The 25,000-nt window shown below is 44.2% G+C and overlaps 1 protein-coding gene across 1 annotated transcript in view; it reads left to right on the forward strand.

Moving 5' to 3' along the window:
• csmd3b (CUB and Sushi multiple domains 3b) overlaps positions 1 to 25,000 on the forward strand; it is a 387,713-nt gene that overhangs the window by 300,003 nt on the left and 62,710 nt on the right. The window contains 12 exon segments of the mRNA XM_042077517.1: positions 353 to 471; positions 560 to 629; positions 3,336 to 3,452; positions 4,458 to 4,667; positions 5,435 to 5,623; positions 5,929 to 6,106; positions 9,942 to 10,087; positions 13,325 to 13,405; positions 14,486 to 14,599; positions 17,748 to 17,936; positions 19,286 to 19,432; positions 24,798 to 24,986. Of these exon segments, the coding sequence (XP_041933451.1) occupies positions 353 to 471; positions 560 to 629; positions 3,336 to 3,452; positions 4,458 to 4,667; positions 5,435 to 5,623; positions 5,929 to 6,106; positions 9,942 to 10,087; positions 13,325 to 13,405; positions 14,486 to 14,599; positions 17,748 to 17,936; positions 19,286 to 19,432; positions 24,798 to 24,986 (1,749 nt within the window).

Below are 25,000 nucleotides of genomic sequence, written 5' to 3' on the forward strand. Positions count from 1 at the left end.
TACTGTTATGTTGTTGACTGCTGTACTATTGAGGACTATTATGAGTTCTGTCCATCATTTGGTGATAGGTAAAATTACTGCAATAAAATTATGCTTTCCCCAAATCACTTTTCACAATTTTTTTTCAAGAGTAATATTATCGGTTATCGAATCGGTATCGGCCACAACAAACCAATAAATATCGGTTATCGTTATCGGCCCTAAAATTCCATATCGGTGCATCTCTCATTGGTAGTGTTATCATAGTCCTCCACACTGTTCTCTTGGGGTTTCTCTGTGTATTTCTGAGAGTCTGACAAGTAGAAACTGGGTCAGGTTGATGTCAAACTCCCATTCCCCTTTGTCTCGCCAGCGATTGGTTTGGAGTCCTGCCCGGAGCCTCAGACGCCCAACTATGGCATCAAACTAGGTGACCGCTACATGGTGGGGGATGTTGTCCAGTTTCAGTGTGAGCAAGGATACTCTTTGCAGGTAAGGCTGCTCATAATTAGCCACCTTTTTTTGTCAAAAATCCTCTAAATGCATGATTGTCAATGGAGGTTGTCTTGTTTCACTCTAGGGGAATGCGTACATAACATGCATGCCAGGACCTGTGAGAAGATGGAACTACCCAGTGCCACTCTGCCTAGGTAAGACCCAATTTTGATCATATATACTGTAGGCTATGGATTCTGAGTGTTTTTGTTTATAAAATGCTAGTTTCATCTCAAATCTATCTGACAATTCACATGGTCCATCTATCAGCCAATATTTTGTGGTAATCAATTGATTACCACAATTGCATTTAAAATCAAGGAAAGCCAATCAAGAGAGCACAAGCATGAGCTAAGCATGAGCTACTCTGTGAAGTGAGTGAGTGAGTGAGTGAGTGAGTGAAAGAGAGAGAGAGAGAGGGAGGGACAGTACTTCATGACTTGAAAATGGGCCTTTTGCTGGCTGGCTGTCTCGAGGCGACTGGCTGGCCAGCTGCAAATCCTGAAAAACCCAATTCAATTATTAACTCTCCAGCTGCGTACACACGCATAATTTATGGAGGCGCGTGCCTCCCATTCCGACACGCGCTGCCCCAAATCCCAAAAAATGAACCTTCCCAGCCACTTCCTCCACATCCCACTTTCCTCAAAAGTGCTTGGATAATAACCTCAATTACACATAAGTGCAGTACATGTGTTGCAACTTTAAAATATGTTGGGATTCACCATCTCAAGTCCACTTGGGTGAATTCGCTGGACGGGATCCTTGGCAGAACATACGAGGTACTTTTGGACGTGACCAGTCATCGGCTGTCATGAATATATAAAAGTGTCTCTGCACACATCTTATAAGGCACATTTGGGACCATATGAGGCATCGCAGGGCTCAGATGTGTCGGCGCGTTCCAAAGAGCAAAGGACTGTATAAATTATAATTACTGGCCAGGCGGCGACAAGAAGACAAACCTGGCAACCCCAACTATATCCATTTACTGAGTCACATGAAATATTTGATAGATTTTTAGCAAGAACACAGCACTGTAAACAAAAATAATGAGCCTGATGCTAGATTGAATTTATTTATTTTATTCCCTTTTTTTTGGATAAAAATGAAGTAGCGTTGCCAAGGAGGTCCCTTTTGGTACGAATGCTGATAAGTCCATTTTTCGTTTACTTCTGTGCCAGTCCTCCTCGCCCCTCCTGTGAAAATATTTCAGTCTGACAATTTGGCAGCCAAGAGACAAAACAACAACAAGAACAGCCACCGCTCTCCTCTGGGTCCTCTCTGTCTTTCTGCCTCTTTCTTTTTTGGCCCCCTCCCTCATCCACCCCCTCTCTCTTTCTTTCTCTCTGTCCCTCTCTTTCTCAGTCTCTCTGTTCCATCACTCGTCTTTGTCACCCTCTCTCGTTCTGTAGTCTGTCTATCTCTCCATCCCCCTCCCTCCCTCCCTCCCTCTCCTCTTCTCACTTTGTCTCAGTCGAGTGGATGATGGGTATTCTCCTTGACTGATGCATCTCATGTGCCAGAGGGTTCGCCTCCCCTGGTCCCCCCCACTGTGGCGTCCACATGACCAGTGTTTTGGAGGTCTGTGCTGGGCGTGTGTGTTTAGGTGGGGGGGGGGTGGCGGTGGGCAGTTGGGACTCACGCTGGAGCTTCTCCCCCACTGAGACTCACGCACCACAGTGTGAGTGCATGACTTTGCGTTTGCACTTCTGTCAGTACTCAGTCGCTTCAAAAACGTTTTTTTCATCTAAAAACCCTGTACTCATCGCTTGGGATAGCTCCCCCCTACGCTCTAGGGATTGGCTGTTTTGCGTCTGTTTTTGTCCCTGGCTCATTTGAAGGTGTGCTCACATTATATAAAGTACGTTTTTTTTTTTTTTTTTTTTTTTTTTTTTTTTCATTTTGTTGTTTTTATGCAATCGCTTGTTTGTTTGTTTACTTGTTTGTGTTTGTTTGCCAAAGAGCACATGTGGTCCTCCTGCTCATGCCCCCTCTTAATTAAATCAAAAGTTTTCAAAACCAAATAAAAGAAAACTTTTCCGCTTGATCATATTAAAATGAAAGTCATAAAAGAACTGTGAAACACAATGAATTCGTTGTGCAATAATTTAATCCTCACCCCAGTGTCAGTTTCACAAATAAAATCATAACAGAGACAGGAACAGTCCCAAAAGAGACCTGGCCGAATCCAGGTTGTTCAGTGTGCCTTGTGTGGTAGGCCTTGATTATCCAGAACCCGGTTCTCACAGCGGAAGCCCTCTCCCTCTTGCTCTCCCCAGACCACGACTTCCACTTCTCTGTCGGCCGGACGCAGTGTCCATTAAACTAATCTATAATTCAGGCACAGAGTTCTAGAGCCTATTATTGCATTTTGCAAATCTTTCGAGATAAAAATCGCTCGATTAATGAACCCAGATGCCCTTCCTTCCCTTCAACCCTGGCTGATTAAATTAAACGGATGTTATTTGATCGGCCCGTTGGGAGATAGCAAGGGTAATAGACTACATGAGGGGAGATGATGATTTATATTTCAAAGGATCGTCCAGGTCTGAGAAGGGTTGTAAAATTTGGCCCTGACATGCTGAAATGAGTGTGTGTGTGTGCGTGCGTGTGTGCGTGTGTGCGTGTGTGTGTGTGCGTGTGTGTGTGTGTGTGTGTGTGTGTGTGTGTGTGTGTGTGTGTGTGTGTGTGTGTGTGTGTGTGTGTGTGTGTGTGTGTGTGTGCGCGCGCGCGCGTGCATGCGCGTGTGTGTGTGTAAATGTGTTTATATAAATATATGCATAGCCTATGCCCTTGACTGTGTCTGTGTGCATGCATGTGCTCATGGCTGCATGTGTGTGTGTGTTCTATCTCCTCAGCTCAATGTGGCGGGTCCATGACTGAGGTCAGTGGTGTGATTCTGAGCCCTGGGTTTCCTGGCAACTATCCTAGCGGACTGGACTGCACCTGGACCGTCAAACTGCCCATCGGCTTTGGTATGTGAGCTCTCTCTCTCTCTCTTTCTCTCTCTATCTCTCTGTCTCTCTCCCCATCTCTCTTTCTGACACTCCTCCACATCCAGCTTGACCGACACCAAAGAATGATAAAACATGCACTTCCACTCTCCACCAACAGGTGCTATCTTGCCAAAATGTCACATAAATCCTGTGAATACATCACGAGACAAGGGAGCACGGTAATAACCCACAGATTATGCATGCACACTCAGCCGAAGGCAGTGTGTGTGACATAGCATAAAACCTTAGCCATGTCGAGCCTCCCTAGTCATAAGACCCGACTAGTGTTTCACTGAAAAGCTAATGTTGAGGTTATGTAACTGTCTGCTCTTGCATCATTGCAAATCAAGTTATTTTGCCAAACTGTCATGCACAAATGCATTGAACTTGGCAAAGATAACTTGTAGTTTAGTGGGAGACAATGCAATCCCAGAGTCCCTCTTTAATAGTTTCTATCAGACTTTAGAAGATGCTCGGAGGGGCAGGACAGAGGTTGATTGTGTACTGTGCTGCATCTACGTTGGAATGACTTTCAGATGACACCTTGTTTGTCATAGCAGCGATTTTCATTAGAATGGCCAAATCGGGGAACTCCAGAGACCACTAAAAGTGCTGCTCCCACAGATGTTAGCAACATAAATTTCCCATACATCCATTCATGTGTGTGTGTGTGTGTGTGTGTGTGTGTGTGTGTGTGTGTGTGTGTGTGTGTGTGTGTGTGTCAGTGTTTGAAAGCACCAAGGACACATCCTTCTCCCTGGAGTTTGTGTATGGGTGTGTGTGTGCGTGTGAAGGAAATAGATGGCTGGCGATAGAATGAAAGCCGCTTGATCCATCTGCATTGTTTAGAGTCGAGCGCCACTGTGCCAAGGACACCGGGCGCCCTGGCAGGGGTGCTTTCGCATTATGTACACATATGTGTATTCATAAAAACATACATCCCCACAACCTCACCATCAATCACCCCCGTCTCTACCGCCACAGGCATCCACCTGCAGTTCTTCAACTTCTCCACGGAGGCCATTCACGACTACCTGGAGGTACGCAGCGGCAACGCCGAGACGGGCGCCGTCATCGACCGCTTCAGCGGACCCCAGGTGCCGCAGCCGTTCTTCAGCACCACCCATGAGACCAGCTTCTTCTTCCACAGCGACTACTCCCAGAACAAGCCCGGCTTCCAGATCAATTACCAGGGTAAGTTACAGAGCCGGAGCATCTGCACCACAGTCATATCTACACAATGCAAGCACCTCAGGGTAACAGTGTCACACCCACCTTCAGTACACTTTTTGAATTATAGCAGTGGTTGCTCTGGAAAAGCACTAGCACTAGTACAGTATTAGTAGTGGGAGTTTTTGTAGTTGTCTGTTGTTCTATTTGTATTGGTTGTAGTAATCATATTTTTAGTTGTGATGGTTGTTATAGTGCATTACCATCAGTTTTGTTCTCAAATATGGATAGTTCTATAAGATAGCTATTAGATCGTTGCTTACTTTTTATACATATATATTCATCATAACTGATAATATTATGAATATTATGAAAATGTTCTTTTTACAGCAGTTGCATTCCAGGTTGGTAAAATATGTGACCAGGAGAAGCACAGCAAAACAACTTTGTTGCCTTCACTCAGTGTTGTCTTTGTCTCTGATTCATCCCTGGCTCCCAGAATAGCCCATTCTGTCTGATGCAGACCTCCACTTGGCACCAGCTAATGGTCTCTCCACAGGGACAAAGGCCTAGTCATGCTTTGTTTTGGATAGGCTCCCATTTATTTTATTATTATTTATTTTCCCTCACGAAATTTACAAAGTATCCTTCCTGCACAGTTGTTTAATGTCACACCAGACCCTTAGACGGTGTGTGTGTGTGTGTGTGTGTGTGTGTGTGTGTGTGTGTGTGACTCACTCGTGATTATAAATGTGGGTTGCTGGTGTTAATCCATACCCATCTGTGAACAGCGTACCAGCTGCAGAGCTGCCCTGACCCGCGCCCTTTCCAGAACGGCATTGTGATCGGCGGCGACTTCAGCGTGGGCATGACTGTGTCGTTCGAGTGCCTGGCTGGCTACTCTCTCATCGGGGAGGCCTCCCTCACATGTCTCCATGGGATCAGCCGCAACTGGAACTTCCCCGTGCCTCGATGTGAAGGTGCAGAAATGCATAAACACATATTGATTGCAGTCCATTGGCATGTATATAGACCCGTATACGTATTTGATGAGTTTACATCACATTGTTGTAATGAGTGGATGGATGCGATTTGTACCTATGCGTCCTAATTCCATTACTTTATGTGTATGTGAGTGTAGATTTGTTCATATTTTAGTGTTCTTTGACTTCTTAAGCACAATAAAAAGCAAGTACAATAAAATGCAATGTGCTGTATATTCATTTAATCATAGTAGTTGTGGGTTGTTTTTTTAATGGATATTAAATGTGTGTCTGGCCCGCAGCTCTGTGTGGCGGGAACATCACCTCCATGAACGGCACCGTGTTCTCCCCTGGCCACCCTGCCGAGTACCCCAACTTCCAGGACTGCGTGTGGAACGTCAGGGTGCCCCCCGGCTACGGCATCTTCATCAACTTCACCACCCTCAGCACCGAGCCCATCTATGACTACATCACTGTTTGGTAAGCACTGCCCAGAACCCCTCAGATGCGTAGGATCATTAATCCTGGATGTGCGGTAAAAGGGCAATGCATCTCCTGATAGTGTGGTTGTGAAGGCTGTTATACCATTAATCTGCATCTAAATATACAAAAATAAAACAATTTACTCTGAATTTTTATTCATTGATTCTAATAGCAACTCAAGACTATAGGGACATGAAAACATTGCCTATAGAATGCTGTATAAGAGAATCACTGAACTCTCACTGTATTTTGTACATTGATTGGATGACTGATTTGTAACAGAATCCTAGAACTATCCACACACATTTTCTTCATTATGAGAAGTTCTCAAGGCTGCGTGAGAGCTGCCTCCTAAAAAGCCAGAAATCAATGTAGCCATGTCCTGGAGGCCATGAAACACTTTACAGCCTTGTAAGGGGTGTTAGGAGAGCACTTTTGAACATTTTGCGCCACCTTGTGTGTGCTAAAGTGTTCTCCCGTTGTAATGAGCACGGCTCACTCTGTAGGGCTTTGCACACAGATGTAGTGCTTTTTGTCCCTCCGGTGAAATCTCTATTGCTAGGAATCCGCTGCAATGTTGGTTTGAAAAGTGTGATTTTGATCTCAATCTAGTTGAAGATTGAGTGAATTATTCAGCCTTTTTAGTTGTGCTTACTTTTTAATCTTCAGATTTTAGTTTGAGATGTTACATTGCATCAGAAATTAAAAGAAAAGGGGTTATGGAGACTTGGGAGTCTTGAAGTGCAGGAAGGCAAAGTCGTTTTCTCTTTCTTGAGTGAACTCTGGTTTAAAGAAACACGTAACTTTGTGCTTTTTCTCGGTTTAAGTGTTTTGGAGGGTGGAAGACTTTAATTAATGGCGTGAAAGGTCTCTTTCATTCCTCGTTCGTATTGTGTTTACTGTATTTTCCTACCAAAAAAGCTTTGTCTCACCAATCCCGTCGCTCTCCTAAGAGCTCCTGCACTAATTAGCTGCGCTGTTCCGATCAGCGCAGCCAACACCTTTTGTTTCCCCACCACAGAGGGGAAAAGCAGCTCGGCGCAGGGAAGAAAAAAAGCCATTCATGCTTTCAAGGAACTTCTCACACTTTCACCCATTTTACTCAAAGAGCCTTTGGACTACTACCTCCCCCTCACATACTGTACAAACACACACACACACACACACACACACACACACTCACTCAAAGACAACTGCCAATCACCATCACTCCCTCACACCACCACACACATACACACACACACACACACACACACACACACACATTCATTCAGCATGACATAAGGAAGCGTCTAAACTTGAACCCTGAATGCCTTGATTGTGAAAAAGTTGTATCCCTCATTGAACTGTAGGCCTAATTTCTATAGTAGTTTTCTCATTAAAGCAGTGGTCCCCAAACTTTTTCTTCCGAGGGCCAGCTCAAAATGCCTGGCTCTAAGAGAGTGCCAGAGACTCGGAGTATATCAGTAACCATAAATAGCTTAGTGCTGTGAACAGTCTACCTTAGTTGAATATTCCATTACATTTAATCATAGGCTACTGTAATTTAATACCATTGCTAGCTGTGTTTATATTGCCATCATGCCATATCAGTGTAAAATGTAGCTCAAATTAAATATTCAAAATGTGTGAACTCTGAACTCTTTGCATACACAGCTCAAATTGTGAACAAGCAATATCCTACAAATAATTTAAAGTTCTCAAACTATGACAGTTTTATGAAGTGCTGGCAAAAACATCTGAAATGACCACTTTCACTCACCTGATGAGAACTTTGTGAATTGTGAATTTGTATGAACATTTGAACAAGTGGATACAAAATATAAAAAATTATCCCAGAAAGTCCCAGAAATATGATTTGAATAGAAGTTAGTTAGTTATTAGCAATTAATTGATAAACTTTTAGAATACTTTGAGCACTGATACAGTCAGCATAGGTCTCTTACATTGTTTGCAAGTAGGCCTACATTTCATTCCGTTTTCGATGGCAAATGCGAAACAGCGCCAAAACAACCACCAGTGGACAAGAAGAGTATTACATGTGTACTGTTAAGACTCGCTATAGAGAATGAATGGGGGAATTACGGAGGTTATAGTTTGACGATGTCATACTCCCATGCGGGGCAGATGCTATATACCTTGGACATGTTTTGGGGGGCCACCCAAAATGAGGTGGTGGGCCGTATCCGGCCCGCGGGCCGTAGTTTGGGGACCACTGCGTTAAATTCCCAGATTGTGGTGTTGGCCTGTGAGCTTGTTCACATTGCAAGGCAAAGTATATATATTTTTTTAAATACAAAATTATTACACAACGGGAGCACACATACTTGAAAAGCTTTGTACTGTAAGTGCTTTTGCATTGAGTCCATGACAGTCCTTCATTACACTGATTGATTGAATGCATCTGCCATCAAATTGAAAAGTTTGCTCTCTGTGTGAGGGAGTATGAGGGTTACCATAGTGATCGAGCTTTTCCCCCTACGCTTCAATGCACAGGCAAACTGCAGAGGGAAAAACAATGTATTTTAAGTTAAAACCCAAACATATTTCAAACAATGCGCCCCTTTAAATCGCCAGTGTTTAGGGAAGTCACTGAAGGACAAGGTCGTTGGATTTAGCGATTTAGAGGAATTTAATTAAAACTTGCCAGACTTAGAGGTTCAGGCTTTGGCCATTCAGGTGTTAACTTTGCCTCAGCAACCCTCTCTCTTCTGCTCTCCTCTTATTTCTAAATAATGCATTTTCAGCAAAGAGAGAGAGAAATACATTATTGCCTTTTTTCTTCTTCTCTGCCGTCTTCAGACTCAGATTATATTTATGTTTTTTCGTTTCACCTGCAAGCACTTCAATCTGTTCTGAATGCTGCGGGATTTGATACCTCCTCCCCCACTCTCTCTCTCTCTCTCTCTCTCTCTTTCTCACTCACACACACACACACACACACACACACACACACACACTTGCTCTCATCTACACATTCACACCAGGGAGGTAAATCCAGTTCCTACAGTACATACGCTTCGTGTTTTAAGTATCCCCAGTGGACCCTGCACTGGACCCTGAATGGGGCAGACTGGCCTTCCTCTACTTATTAAGAGCATCTCATCAGAGTGGCTGGTGCGCTGGTGTGTTTTCGCCAGGAGCCGGCCCCTTAATGCACCCATGCAGCCACGCTGGGCTCGTTTAATATTTTATCCACAGCGGAGCCATTTCCTCCCGCAATGTGTGCGTGTGTCCTCGATGGGAGGAAAATAACACGTTTTTTATTTCTCGCTCTGGCGTAATGGGCGAAGTTTTGTTTGAGCCTTGCCTACCGAACGAGGCAATTTACAGTGACTACGAGAAGCTATCGGAGATTATGGCCTCTCCCTGGTGTGAAATTGAGCCTCGGCTCACCTTGTTTATCATGTTACCTCCACACTCACAGATTTATATGCTGTGTGGGGACAAGTGCTGTAACCTGCCAGTGGAATTGAATGTCTCTTAGATGAATTGTGTTCCCTTTTCTTCCATGACAGGACTTGCATCTGTGAAAGTTCTTATTAGGCATATGCCACATATAGATATGTATATGTACACACACACACACACACACACACACACACACACACACACACACACACACACACACACATTCTCACTCTCACTCACTCACAGTGCATGTATACACACACACACTCACACACACACAAACAAGCAATTTTCAAAAGCATTATGACAAAACTATATATAAAACATAACACATCTTGCTAGAAATCCCTGGTGACACAAGGTTTGTTGTAGCAGTTGTAATAACATAGTAATTGAGTTGTAACGACCAATGTTATTACAGGGACGGCCCTGACCAGAGCTCGCCCCAGATTGGCCAGTTCAGTGGGAATACAGCACTCGAGTCGGTCTACACCACGTCCAACCAGATCCTCATCAAGTTCCACAGTGACTTCAGCGGCAGTGGCTTCTTCGTGCTCAGTTACCATGGTGAGGATGCTTGTGGACCCATGGCCCCTGATAGGCTGCTAAAGCTCTCCTTCTCCCCCTGATGCTTCACTGTTCACTAGGCCTCACAGATATGACAAGCATGAGTCATTAGCCACACATGTTATTCTTTTCTGCTGGACTTCACTTTCACTGAACTTCCCACCTTCTTCTCACATTCATTCTCTTTTTCTGTCTATCTATCTATCTATCTATCTATCTCTTCTTCTTCTCCACTTCTCTTCTTCTCCACTTTCTCTCCATTCTTCTTTACTTCCTCCCTCCCCCCCCTCCTCTCTCTCTCTCTCTCTCTCTCTCTCACACTCACACACACACACACACACACACACACACACACACACACACACAAATACTCTCCCTCACTCTTGCCTTCCTGTCCCTCTTTCTTAGTTTCTGTCCTTCCTTGTCTCTCTCTAATGGTACAGTATGTGTGAAGTCCGGTCATCATCACACATGCGTATATTATATGGAAGTTATGTTCATACTTTGTTGCCAAAGAAGCATATGTAGTTCATTTATTATTTCGCTTCTCAACCAGAGGGGGACCTCGAGAGCAAATGTTGTTAAGGGTGCCTTTAAGCCAATACAGCCTGACAGTGGCAAGACAGCTTGAGAAATTCTGCTTGAGAAGCTTGAGCAATTCTGTAGAAATTCTTATTTGTTTAATCCTGATATGCGTATGATAAATGCATGTGTTCAGTGATTAAATTCACCAAATTGACACGGATCAGATATAAATCCAGGCTCCGCTAACAGGCGGCCATAATAGAGTCCTCCTTTTTGCCCAAGTCAGCAGACAAGCTTATTTTCCATTTTTGCATGTGTGGTCACTAGTTAAAACTGTTTCCTGCCTTAAAAGTCCACAGGAAATGCTTAACCAGGGAGAAACCATATTTGATTCTCTGTTTTTAATCTGGTTGCTGTGACACACTGCACTGGCGGCCATGTTGCTATCGAGGGAACTCACATTTCTTTGGTGGATGGAGATGTGGTTTTGAACATTTTTAATTGCCTGTCTGTGCATCTTTAATGTAGGGCATGCAAAAGGGAAAATATACATAACATCTATATTTGTTCAGATTAGGCATGGGAATTCATTTTCCATTTTCTCCTATGCGTTAACAGCTTTGATTCATAATAAATGGGCACACCAAGTGATAAAGACAACTTTATTTCCCAGAGAACTCTTTGATTTGAAAGAGGGAGGACTTCTGAGCCGATTCGTGGGCCCCCCAAATGTGTTTGGTGCTTTAGTTTGTCAACTAATCAAATTACATTCACACAGAGGGCCATCATCCGGCAGTGTGTTCCGACCAAAGCATCTGAGCTCTATAAACTCAGTCATTCTCAGCTAAGGATGGCCATGGAATATAATAATCCTGGCTAAATGGGCTTTGAGATGTAGAGCCCATAGCCATCCGATTTTCCATGGCGTCCACGAACAGTTTTACTTGATTAAATGTGTGCGCACTGATGACATCAGCGGAGCCATGGCGGTGAAACTGATGCCCAAACGACTCAATTCCAAACTGACATTTAGGCTATTTAGGCAACACACACACACAAACGCACACACACACACACACACACACACACACACACACACACACATGCCCTTCACACTTGTTCCTCTCTGATTCCTCAATGGCCCTGAACATATAACAGGACTAGAGAGGTAGAAAAGGAATGTGCGTTTCTTTTATACCCCAAGTCCCCATTCTGCAGCTCATGAATATCTCAGCCAATGGTCCTCCATGTCCTCATCAACCTTTCTCTGCTCTGCTGTCTCTTTCCCCTTGTTGCCCATCCCCAACAATCTCACCAATCCTCTCTTCCATACATACATACAGTTTGTACATGTGTACATATTTACATACTCACATATTAAACAGGGACTGCATTCATCAGTCACAGAGCAAGAAGCAGAGGCCTCAATCATGCTAAGTGAGCTTCAATAGTTAATTAGTGTTGTTCCTCCACTCCTCGTCTGGAGCCCACAATCCCATTCTCAATTAACGCCGGGCAAAGACAAAGCTGGGGCATTCCGCCTCCACCAACGCCACCCGGAGGATCATGGGTTTTGATGGGTGTTGGTGGATGAGTTGGGGGAGTTGTGGTGTATGGGTTGTGTATGGAAGGAGATAGAAACATCTTCATCTTAATCAATCTGGCGCTCGCACGCAATTACAGAGCTGCTTGTGAGGAGAGGAACCATCAAATTAGATCACCAGCCATTCCTCCCAACATAGCGAGATGGAGTTCGCTGTTCATAAATATGTTAACCATTAAAATAATTAACACAGCCATTAAGCATCAAAATGGGTTTTTTTTAATTAACGTCATGCAAAAAGGGACGCCTAGGCGGTCTGGTGGCTGTGATACAACTGCATTAGAGATGCAGTTTGTCAGAGCCTACAGTTCTCAAATAACTTTATTCTTTGCAGATAATTTACTGAATAGTCACTCGCTATCTTATTTTCTCTCCTTGTTTCTAGAAGGATTCTCTAACGTTTCCTTAATTGGAGTGGAGCACACTTCATCACAAGGTTTAATTAAGTAACATGCACCACCGATCTAGAATTGTTCCCAATGAGATCTTAGCAACTCATGTGGAAAGAGCACATGGAGTATCATACAGGTCCTTGACAAGGGGGGGGGGGGGTGAAGAGCTTGTCAGTGTTGCTGGTGGTAGCCGCTAATAAGTGGGTTCACGTTGTGCGTCAGAGTGTCACCTCGGCTAATGCTGGCATCACCAACATGGCTGGTCTCCAATCATTAGCACCTCGTCACATGCCAGCTCCTCTCTCGCCGGCACCCCCGCAGGCCCCACTGCCACCATCACCACCATCAAGCAGCCGTCAGCTCCAAGCTGGCGTCAAACCCTTACATGAACCTAGCATTCACAATAGGGCTGCACGATTTGGGGAAAATATCTAATTGCGTTTTTTTTCTGACAGATATTGCTATTTGCTATATGATTTTTGAATGTCAATTAATTGATTCAGTTCAATATTCCAAATGTCTCTTTAATTTGTGCCACCGCTTATTGGAAGGCACACCTGGTGCACAACACTGCAAAGAAGATTTAACTCCTGTTAGCTGCTAACTTTTCTAATATAAATAGCTAAATGCCTTATGAGGTTTTTATGCTGTGCACTTTGCGAGTATGTATCTTTAAGTCTTACTTTTTTGTCATCTCTGCCACCTTCCTTTACATAGCCTACCAGCTGCGTGTGTGCCAGTCTCCTCCTGAAGTTGGCAATGCGGATGCGCTAATGGAGGATAATGACTTTGAGATAGGTAAGTGGTCATTCCAGCCCCCCCCCCCACACACACACACACATACCCTTGCGCCTCCTTTACTGTACCGCCTGTTCTCACACCAGCAATTATGCTCTCATTCACTGGAGGGCAGAAATATCCACCACCATTTAAACCTGCTTCTCAATCATCTGTGATACGTCCACCAAGGACTAGCTGCAAATGGCAAGAGCTTCTAAGACCTGACATTAAAGTATGTTTATCTTAGTGGAAAATTGTTGCTTGAGAGGCTAAATGGGGGCATGATTATTGTCTGTAATTCCTTAATTCCTGGTATGAGAAGCCACGGTATGTTAGCAACTTGCTGGAGTGCAACTCGCCACAACCAGATCACCCCCTGTCCTATGCCTCTTGTGGTCAAGATATCTATTGGTCTTTGGAGTGAGCATTCACCCCAGTGAATGACCTCTCAATAATGAGCATCAAGCAAGGCATGGTGTGTCAGCGAACCAACCCATGCCCACACCCACCCTACCAACACCTAGCTCTCTTGGCACAGAGCGATATATATCCTGATGCTCACTGACTGGTGGTGGAGGGCAGAGAAAGTGGGCCATTACGGTAACAGAGATGGATTCACCTTGCCCAGTAAACCAGGAGCAGGGCTCCTCTGTGCCCAGTGTAGCGTAGCACAGAGCGCCCCATCCATCATCTCCTCTGACGTCCCCATACTGCTGACATGTGATTATTTTTAGATTGGCACCATGGATTATGAGCGTAATAAAATAGCTTTATGCCTTTCATATGTATGAAAAGATAAATATTCAGGTTTACATATTATATATATATTATTCATATAAGGGCAAAGCAATGGCTATAAAGTCAATTTGCGTAACTTTTTGTTTTGTATATCAACTATACCTTAAAATGCATACAATGTAACAGGTTGTGCACAATGTACAATGTTACTGGTTAGCTGTCACTGTTAGTTAACAAATGGCTTAATCAATAGTTGAATGCTCTCTCTCACTCCATCCCTTTCTCTCTCTGTCTCTCTTTTTCACTCCCATCATCCCCCACTTGTTCCCCACCTCTCTGTTCTGTCTGGCTGTCTCTCAGGTGATATCATCCGCTACCGGTGTCACCCCGGCTTCACATTGGTGGGCAGCGAGATTCTGACGTGCCGTCTGGGGGAGCGACTGCAGATGGATGGCCCCCCTCCCACGTGTCAAGGTTTGCCTCCCACCGACCCCCCCCACCCCACACACACACACACACACACACACACACCCCAGTGCCTCAACACACACACACACACACACACACACACACACATACTGTACACACACCCCACTGCCTCAACACACACACACACACACACCCCACTGCCTCAACACACACACACACACACACACACACACACACTCCACTGCCTCAACATACACACTCACACAAACTCTATGTCCCTTGATCTGTACTCTCCCCCCTTGGTTTAGAAACCTTTACTACCTATCTTCTGAGTCAATCCAAAGTCAGAATTAAGCAGTAGTAGCAAACTCAAAATCGTTCAGCAGGCAGCCAAAACAAATAGGTATAGGCTAGTTGAATGTTACTTAATGATCATTCAAATAAAATAATTGTAATCATTTATAAGAATCAGTGATGGCTGGTAACCAAATTCTTTGCTGAAATAACCCACAAAAAGAGTGAGGTTGTTTATAAGAAGATAACCTGGAAAATTCCAAACTCATTCACAAAGTGAAAAGAGTCTGGTGACTCATGATCGGGATTCGTTTACAACATTGCATCGCGACAGGCATTAACTTTGAAATCATTGGTCCAGCCTTAACAATCACATTGATCAGAGATTCCTAATGTTACTTCCTACTTTGCCTAAACTTTACAAACAGCATCAACAGTCAGGAAACAATGTATATGTGGGTCTACCTTTACTGTAAATAAATGTCTGCATTATTCCAACTGCATTTTTTGATGTTTGCAGGTGTTGCTGCTTCTGTTTATCACAATAAGTTTCGGTTTCGTCTTCCCCTCTTGTCGCTGATTGGCCTGACATTTTTTCTTGTCTGAGGCCAGGCTAGTAGGAAGTCTTTGGATTCGTGTAAAGTACCAAAAAATCAAGCAATTAAATCAAGCATTAAAACAACATGTAGGCCACCACAGAATATCAAAGAGCTGAATAGATTGTTTGATTGAGAAAGCAAAACCTGTCTAATTAAAAGCCTGCCCACGAAAGTAATGGCTCCAAGTGTGACAGGACAAGACAGAAGGTACTGGGGGGGGGGGGGGGGGGACATATTCCCTTTTCTAAAGTTGTCAGGCTAGTCACAGTTTATTGTTTATAGTTGAAGTGACATTTATCACCTCGGAGCCTGAGAAGACCGTACAAGGCTCAGCTATCACTTATGCCATCTCCCTCTCTACAAAATTCAACATGAACAGCTGCACTCCTGCTGTTCCTCATAGAATCTGACAGAATGTCCCTGGATCACTCCAGCAACATAAACAACTGCAAGATTACAACTAGTGAATTGAAATGTCTCCCCTCTGCTGTCACCCTCTCATCCTGTGAAAAATATTGTAGATAATCCCGTAAGCAATGTTGCTCACACCAACAGCAAAAAATAAATGCTGGAGACACCTTGCAAAATTGCCACTGCTAGCAAGCTATAATCTCCTATCTTGCACTAACTCTTGCAGACCGAATAAAGTTTTCTTGGACAGTTTGCCCACAGATCTATGATCTGATGACAATCTGTTAACGTTAGTGTTAGGGGTTGGATTTGGCTAGGGTGATGTCCAGTAATTGTTCAACAATTTTACATACTGAACCTGATTCAGGTTCAACAGACAATTAACAGACTATTTCTGCTCTTCATCAGCCCTGTCTTCTAGTCCATCACAAAACCATTCCAAACTAAGCAACGGATTATACTCAAGGATTTTTTTTATACATCATTTTGAACGACTAACATCTCAACATCTCTTGAACGACACCCTCTCCAAACGTATAGCACAACGGTCGTTACTTCCTTGATGAGAAGAATATTCTCTTCTCCTCAAGCCGCTATAAAGCAGGGAATTCATCTGAGAGAGCCATTGAAATACAGTGAGCCAAGGAGAACGTTGTCCTTACTAGTAGAGGCGCTGTTTCGCAAATAATTATTCAGATAAAAAATTGCATGTTATAATTCTGTATTAATTGTGTAATTGCCTATTAATTGTATCAAGTAAAAGAGCAAAAGGTTGGTATGTGTTTTCCCCACATTTCCCCACATTCAGAATGATTCTCCCTATCCTATTCCCGCCTCTGGAACTGATAAATAACCAATTTAATGTATACAGCACACTGAAAACAAGTGTAATATCACGACATCTCAAAATAACATATTGTTGGACACTTGGAAAAATGGAGAACCTGTAGAAGACAGGACATGTGACAGCATGTCTGTTATATAAGCACCTTTGGTGTTCTCTAGCACTCCGTAAAGCACTATTTCCTCTGTGATGCACCATGGGGGAAATGACAAAATGATGAGCATTAACTGCACTCCCTCCTCTGCTGACCTGCTTGCTAACCCTCTTCAGCAGGCCTGCTCTGTGCCTTTACAATGGATTCCACCGCTCCGCTAAAGGACTTAGCTCACTCCACCCAGCCCCATTCTCTCCACTGGCTGTGGGCATTGTGTGCAGAACAGGCCCAAGTAACGGGCGTTTTTCTCCACCTCAGTCACACCTGCGCCTGTCAGCTCCAATCTCTCTCTCTCGCCCCTCCTGTTTTTGGGCTATGTTGTCTGACACACGCCTCACTCCGTTCAGAGGCATAAACAGCTGCTACCATTAATCTTTTATGGTGCCACATTTTACCCCCCGTCGAAGCGAGTAAAAGTGTGTGTGTGTGTTTGTGTCTGCTTGTCTGTTTCTGTGTGTGTGTGTGCGTTCGCTTGTATACATGGGTGTGTGTGTGTGTGTCTGCACTTTTGTACACATTTGCCCTCTGTTCAAATCGAAAATTGCCTAGGATGAGGCAAAATAGCCTGTCACTGAATCACAAGTGGCATTAAGCCCTAATCTCATATGACATAAACATCTGGATGTTAGAAGACAATGACAGAAAAATAGAGTCTTTGTCTGCTGTGTTAACATTTTCACATGACAATTCAGAGGGACATCTGGAGTGAGAGAGAGAGGAGTGAGACTGAACGATCTCATTGAACTACTCAAAGCAATTGTACCTGGAGACATCCCACAGCTGTTGAAAAATGTAGAGAGAGAGAGAGAAACCCTATGCCTTTCCCTTCAGGTTACATATTGATTCGTGCCATTAAGTCATTGTTCTCCAATTTCTTCTCTGTGTGTGCAGTACAATGCCCTGCCCATGATGTGCGCTTCGACTCGAGCGGGGTGATTCTGAGCCCAGGCTACCCGGACAGCTACCCCAATCTCCAGATGTGCTCGTGGAGCATCAACGTGGAGAAGGGCTACAACATCTCGCTCTACTTTGAGTACTTCCAGACCGAGAAGGAGTTTGACATCCTGGAAGTCTTTGATGGTAGAATGAATATATGTTTGTTTGTGTTTTTTTTTCTGTGGTTCCATCATCACACATCATTCATTTTACATTATATTTACATTTACAAAGTTTACATTGACATTGACGCATTGGCATTGTGAATAATATACAATTATTTTCTTTATGATCCATTAATACCTTTGGTTATACCCACCTGAGCTTTGCAATCAGTAAATCAACATCTTTGGTCACAAATTTATTGAGAGATCACTGAAATGTCCTAAGAGATTAGCATCCCTGCCATGAAGTGGTCAAGTCAAGTTTATTTAAATAGCATATACAAACACAGGGGTTATTCCATAGATATATATATATATATATATATATATACACGTATATCACGGGTTATGCAGTGAATAGAACTCATAGACTGTTTCGCTGGCTTACTGTAGTTTGGCATAAGTCAGCCTCAACGGCTAACATTGATGACCACAATATTAAACGTCCTTAAGTGCCTGTCAAGGCCCTTTCCGTGTCTGTCTCTCCCTCCCTCTCTCCCTCCTTTATTTGGTTCTCATATATTAATGAGTGGAACCAGGCCTAAAACCAGCACCTGTAATCTCTCCTGCTGACTCATCCTCGTCCACATCATTGAATTATTGAATCCCGCAGCCTCCAGGGGTCACTAAGGGTAGTTTAAGTTCCCAGGAACTTTCCCAAAGTGGCGTGTAGTCGAAAATACTGTGCGCTGCCGAAACGTTGCGCTGATTGCTATCCAGATGGAGCTCGTATTTTAATCCCCTGAAAGAAGATCATTTCGGCTGCTGCGTTTGTGGCAAGAAAGGCGCAGCAATCAACAGCCGGTCCCCTCGGGCAGAGAGACCCAGGAGAGCTCCGCTGGTATTACCTATATGTGTTTAGTCGTTGGCATAATGATAAGCTTTGGAAAGTTCCTGCGCGCATACTTTATCTCATGGCCTGCTCAATGTCATCTCTCTCTCTCTCTCGCTCTTGCTTTGTTGCTCTCTATCTTGCTATCTCACTCACTTTCTTTTTCTCTCTCTCTTTTGTCTCTCACTTTCCCTGCCTTTCTTTCTAACTCTGTTTGACTTTCACACTATGTTTGCCTCCTTGTTTTTATTCTATACTTTCTTATGTCTCTCTCTCTCTCCCTCTTTTTCTTATGTCTCCCCCTCTCCCCCTCTCTTTCTTATGTCTCCCCCTCTCCCCCTCTCTTTCTCTGTCCCTCTTTCTCATCTTCTCTTTATTTCTCACTATATATTGACTGATGTCATGTTTCTTTCTCCCTCTCTTATTGTTTATCCATCCCACTTTTCTCTCTCTCTCTCTCTGTCTCTCTCTCTCTCCCTCCTCCCTCTCTCCTGCAGGTCCCACCACCCACAGCCAGGTGCTGGCCACCCTAAGCGGGGACATGGCCACACCCTTCAACCTGACCACCACAGGCCACCAGCTGCTTCTGCGCTGGACAGCGGACCACGGCACCAACAAGCGAGGGTTCCGTATCCGCTATGTCGGTGAGTATCAAAGTATGTATCCATTTAAATCACTCTTTTTTCACTCCTTCTGCACGTTCAAACCTCACTGGCATGTGACTGTAATGAGCTTGAGCACAGTGACAAAGAGAGAGAGAGAGAGAGAGAGAGAGAGAGAGAGGGAGGAGGAGGAGGAGGAGGAGGAGGAGGATAATAGTAACAGTGTTGTAGTGTGTGTGCGTGTGTGTGTGGTGCATGGATGAACAGGTGAGGAAGTCAAACGATACTACATGATAATTGTATACAATAGTGAGATTGTGTAAAGTAGGGGGGCAGCATGCTTTGCTTGCATGTGAATTATTATGATTAAGGTCACATAGGATGGCGATGCATAGGAAATCTTTAAACAATGGAAAATATGCACAACATACTCGTTAGACATGTTCATGAAGCATAAGGCAGTTTCTGTCATTTTAAAGCAACAAGCTTGGCTCATAGAGTGTGTGTGTGTGTTTGGTGTGTGTGTGTGTGTGTGTGTGAGAGAGTGTGTTTGTGTGAGTGTGCTTGTGTGTGTGGGAAGGGGTGAAGAATGCATTTGGGAGGACAGCTCTTTGACAAGATGAGAGTAGTAGGCCCAGAGAGAGAGAGAAAATGTGTGTTTGTTTGTGTGTGTGTGTCAGTCTTACCCAGTGGACCACAGGCACACAGTGCATTAGTGCTGCCACTACAGATGTCATTCCAGCCGTCAGTGGTCGGCCCAGGGAGACAACCCACCCACATTGCACACTCTCCACTCCAACACCACACGGCACAGCAAATGTGTGTGAGCAAGAGAGGATAGGAGAGGTTAACTGTGTGTGTGAGGGTGTGTGTGTGTGTGTGTGTGGTGTGTGTTAGAGAGAGTAGAGATGTAATGTCTCTAGATTTATTTTTTGTTAGAGAGAGAGAGAGAGATTTATTTTCTTTCATTATTGTTTTATCTGTATTATTATTAAGCAATAAGCCTCGAGAGGCTGTTCTATATCATGAATATAGCACAGCTGAGGGGTGTTGTTAGACACGAAGCAAGCGAAGCAAAGCTGAGTGCCGTTAAACAACCCTCAGATGTGCTATATTCACGATATAGAACGGCCTCTCGGGGCTTATTGCTTTTATAAAACGACTACTACATATATGACATTAAAAAAAATACATGTACAAAATAAAAAAATAATTATGAAATTTAAAAGCTGTTTTATCTACAAATGTCCATTCTTCCACAGAGTCCCCATAGAACAGTTCCGCCGCTAGTAGATTCTTATCGGAATTGTTGCTCAGCAACTTATAATTTTAACCGTTATGCATTCTAAGTGCATTAATATAGAACGAAATGTGGTCTCAGCCGTGCTATATTGGGAAAATATACAACAGCATCGAACGCGATTTAACCAATCATAATCAAGGACCGGAACTATCCGTTTTGTAATACCAAATATGTCAGCTTTGGTAACACAATATTATTGTCATGCCAATAAAGCTCATTTGAATTGAATTGAATTGAAATTGAGAGAGAGAGAGAGAGAGAGGGACCACTGCACATAGTAACACTACACAATGTCTGTTTGGTAAGAAAGAATAAGTGTGTGTGTGTGTGTGTGTGTGTGTGTGTGTGAACGCATGACTCAGACTGTGTCGCTGCATTTGTCTGTTTTAGTAAGTGTGCATTATGTCTGTGCACCTCAGCCTCAGGGCCCAGTGGCAGCATTAGCATTGCTAGCCTCCATGGGCCCGACAATGCAAACAGACACAAGCAACCTCATGGGGTCAAGGGTCAGGCAGTGGTCAGGCCGGTCTCGGGGCCTGTCCCCGACAATGGCCCTCTCTCAGTCCAGGCCGGTGTCAAAGAGAGGCCGGGCAGGTCAGCGCCCTCTGACCGCTCCCAGACATGGGCCTAACGGACCGGACAGCTCTGCCCACACACAAGGCCGAGAGGAGTTGAAAAATGCTTCCCACACAGGCAGTCGAGCCAAATAGTCTCGCAGCAGCAGACAGAGAGAGGTGGGTGAAAACAACAAGCTCAGGGTGGAAGGCCTCATAATCCCCAGCAAGACATCTTCTGTCTGTGGGAGAGGAGTCGGTGATTGAGTAAAAAAGTGAAGGAGGAAGAGGAGGATGAGGAGGAAGAAACAGCACTGCAAAATTGGAGTGTAGACAGAAGAGAGTTATTTTAGTGCATTTGGCGCTTGAAAGAGATAGAAAAAGATCGAGAGAGATAGAGGAGAGAGGAAGATACAGAGACAGAGAGAGCAAACAAGCGTCCTTTCCTCTATTTCCCCTCACCCACCTGGAGCGCTGCCTAAGTGGATATCTAGATTTTTCAGAGGGGGGTATGCATTTTGCAAGGTGTTTGGCAAAAAGGGGGCATTTTTAAAGAGGAAGGGAAGGAGGTGTGTGTGTGTGTGTGTGGGGGGGGGGGGGGGGGGGTTGAAAAGCAATCACCCTTGTTTTGTTCGGAAAAGGCTTGGAGAGGAGTCAAACCCGGCGCCTGAAATGAGAAAAAGCTCTGTTCTCTTTTGACTTTCAAAAAAGGGAGAGCTGTGTTGCTCTTGAGCCACACAAATCCTCATTTCCCTAGTTTGTTTGGCTTGTTTGCAAATCCCAGTTACATTTTCTGAGCTTCACACACACACACAAACACATCCACAAATTACATAATAAAGGCCATTGTGCATATGCTTGAGGAGGGTGTGTATCATATAACATAGGAGAGAGAGAGAGAGAGAGAGAGAAGCAGCCATTAATTCAGCATCCGATTGTGTGTCGGGAGATTTGTGAGCAGATACCCGCCTCGGATGTTTATGTATGCAAGGAATGGGGAGTAAATCTCTTTTGAAGTGTTATGACATTTCTGTGCCCTTCCCTCAGTAACACACACACATATACACATACGTACACAAGACAATATACAGTACACACTTATGCACACAGTAGCCCTTCATTCTTCTTCCACTTGTCCATATTCTTCAGTCGTTCTCCACTTAGTTGCTCTCACTTTTGAGTTTCTCACTTTCACTCTCATTAGAATGAATCAGAGAAAAAGAGAGGTTAGAGAGAGTATGCTTGTGTGTGTGTGTGTGTGTGGGTGGGTGCGTGTGTGTTTGGGTGTGTGTGTGTGGGTGGACGTGTGTGTATGTGTGTGTGTGTGCTTGGGTGTGTGTGGGTGGGTGGGTGTGTGTGTGTTGGAGAGAGAGGCAGTGTACATGCTGGCCACCTGCCGTGTGTGATGTCTGTGCCCTCCCGTTACCCCCTGCTTGTCCCCCGCAGCCTTCCTGCTGCTTTTTCAGGTGAACTCTCACTCACCCCCCTCCATCTACGCCACAGTTATTAGGACGGCCGAGGGGCTGAGAGAAAAGCTTACCTTGCTTTGCGAATGACCGATATCGTCGGATATCAAAATCTCCCCTCTCAGCACTCTCTCTGTCCCTCTCCTTCTCTCTCTTTCCCTCTCTCTCTCTGTCTCTATCTGTTTCTCTCTCTCGCTCTCTCTGTCTCTATCTGTTTCTCTCTCTCGCTCTCTCTGTCTCTATCTGTTTCTCTCTCTCTCTGTCTCTCTCTATCTGTTTCTCTGTCTGTCTCGCTCTCCTTGAAACCGAGCCATGAGCCATGGACCAGGCATGGCAGAGGTTCACATCACGAACAGCTGCACATTAGGATCGAGATCAAAACGAGAGCTGACATTTTTGTACGGAGCCATAAGTTTAGCTTTTTTTTCTTTCTCATTGCTCCTCAGGGACAGCTAGCATATCCGTCCAGCTCAGGGCCAAAGGTAATAAAAACTCGAGCTGGCATATGCCCAGGAGGATGACAGATTTGGGCAACGGGCTATTTCCGTAAACAAATGTGACCCGCAGCATAATATTATGCCAAAGAAAAAGCCATTGTAGTCTGCCTTTGCTCTTCACAGGGTAATGATATCGTGTAAAGCTACCTTGTCCAGTTGCACATTATTTTACTTGATTGTACTGTGTTTTTAGGGGCATATCTCAGGGAAATGGCAGGGAAATGAGCTCATAAACATTTTTGTGTGTGTGTGTGTAGGGTGGGCGTGTGAGGTTTGTGTTTGTGTGCTCAGGGTGGGTGTGTAGGTGCATGCATGTTGGTGGTTGGATGAGTGTCGCCAGCATGTACTGAGTGTATGGGTCGTTCCTAGGACCCCTCAGTTCGTGCCATGATTTAATTTAAAATTTTAATTTAAAATTCAGACCTTCCAATACCATATACAGTAGCTCTACTCCATGATCCTTGAAGCTAAATGTCATCATCTTCTTACCAACTACTTATTTTCTTTTACTGGATTGGGTTGAAATTTCTAGTGAACATCTAAGAAAACATCAGGTTAGTTTGCAACATGATGTCAGAATTGTTTACTTTTGCAAGATCCTATGAATTTTGCATTATTTTTTCATGAAGTTTATGAAGTATTTGACATGAAATGGAAAAGTTGTGGGTGAGTTTGCTTGGCCTCTACATACAATACATGTATCAGCATAACATAAGTGATGGTGAATCAAAGTCTAAAGCCTTTTATAAAAAAATTAGAGAGAGCTATATTCAGAGAAAAAGCAAAAAAAATCTACGTCATGGAGAAAAGTGAAAAGACCTTGACGTTTTACTGATTATTCTAAAACCACCCACATTGCAGCCATTCTGGTCATTGACCTCAGTCAATTCAGTTGAGCAGTGCGAAACAACCTTTGTTCTTAGGTGGGTTTTTAAATACGCGCAGCCACAGGTAGCTTTAGCTAATCATTGGAGTTAGTCTCCCTGCTGGTGGCTTGAAAGCATTTCGCAAGGGATAATGGACATGTTTCACGTCATATCTCATTATGAGGGATATAATGATAATCATGATTGTAGGACCAGCCACATGAACACACGCATGGTTATACAAACACAGGTTGTTTTTAGCTATCCTTAGCTAGTTTCTCTACTATTAGCATGAAGGAATTATTTTCAATCCACTGCATGGTAGCCAGGCACATAGCCTTAAAAGTATAATGATCAGACATAACATTATGAGCAATGACAGGTGAAGTGATTGACACAGGCACAGCAACAACACATTGCATTTATAGAGCGCTTTTTTAATTTCTCGTAATAGTCTTTGGACTGCAGTTGCACTTTGCATCGATGTACCGTATACTTTTAAGTCCTGCATGTTACAGTATAGGAAACAGTAGCACATATTCATCTGCATGTTAGTCATTGGACGTTTTAAGCAGGCAGTGCAGTGCAGTGCAGCCATTTTTGATGTTATTAATTGTTGTTGTTGTTGTTGTTGTTGTTGTTGACGGGCCCCAGGCTGCGGGGCCCCCTGCAGGGCCCCTGATAAAAGGACTGATAGGGCGTGTGCGCTTGTCTGTTGCAGCGCTCTACTGCAGCACGCCCGACTCGCCGCTGCACGGCTCTGTGGCCAGCCAGACCGGCGGCCACGTCAACAGCCAGGTGCGCTGGGCCTGTGACCGCGGCTATCGGCTGGTGGGCCAGGGCTCGGCCGTCTGCAAGAAGACATCGCACGGCTTCTACGACTGGGACTCGCCCGTGCCTGCTTGCCAAGGTGAGTGGAGGGGG

Source organism: Alosa sapidissima, chromosome 21 (genome assembly GCF_018492685.1).
Source record: "Alosa sapidissima isolate fAloSap1 chromosome 21, fAloSap1.pri, whole genome shotgun sequence".
NCBI classification, from domain to species: domain Eukaryota; kingdom Metazoa; phylum Chordata; class Actinopteri; order Clupeiformes; family Clupeidae; genus Alosa; species Alosa sapidissima.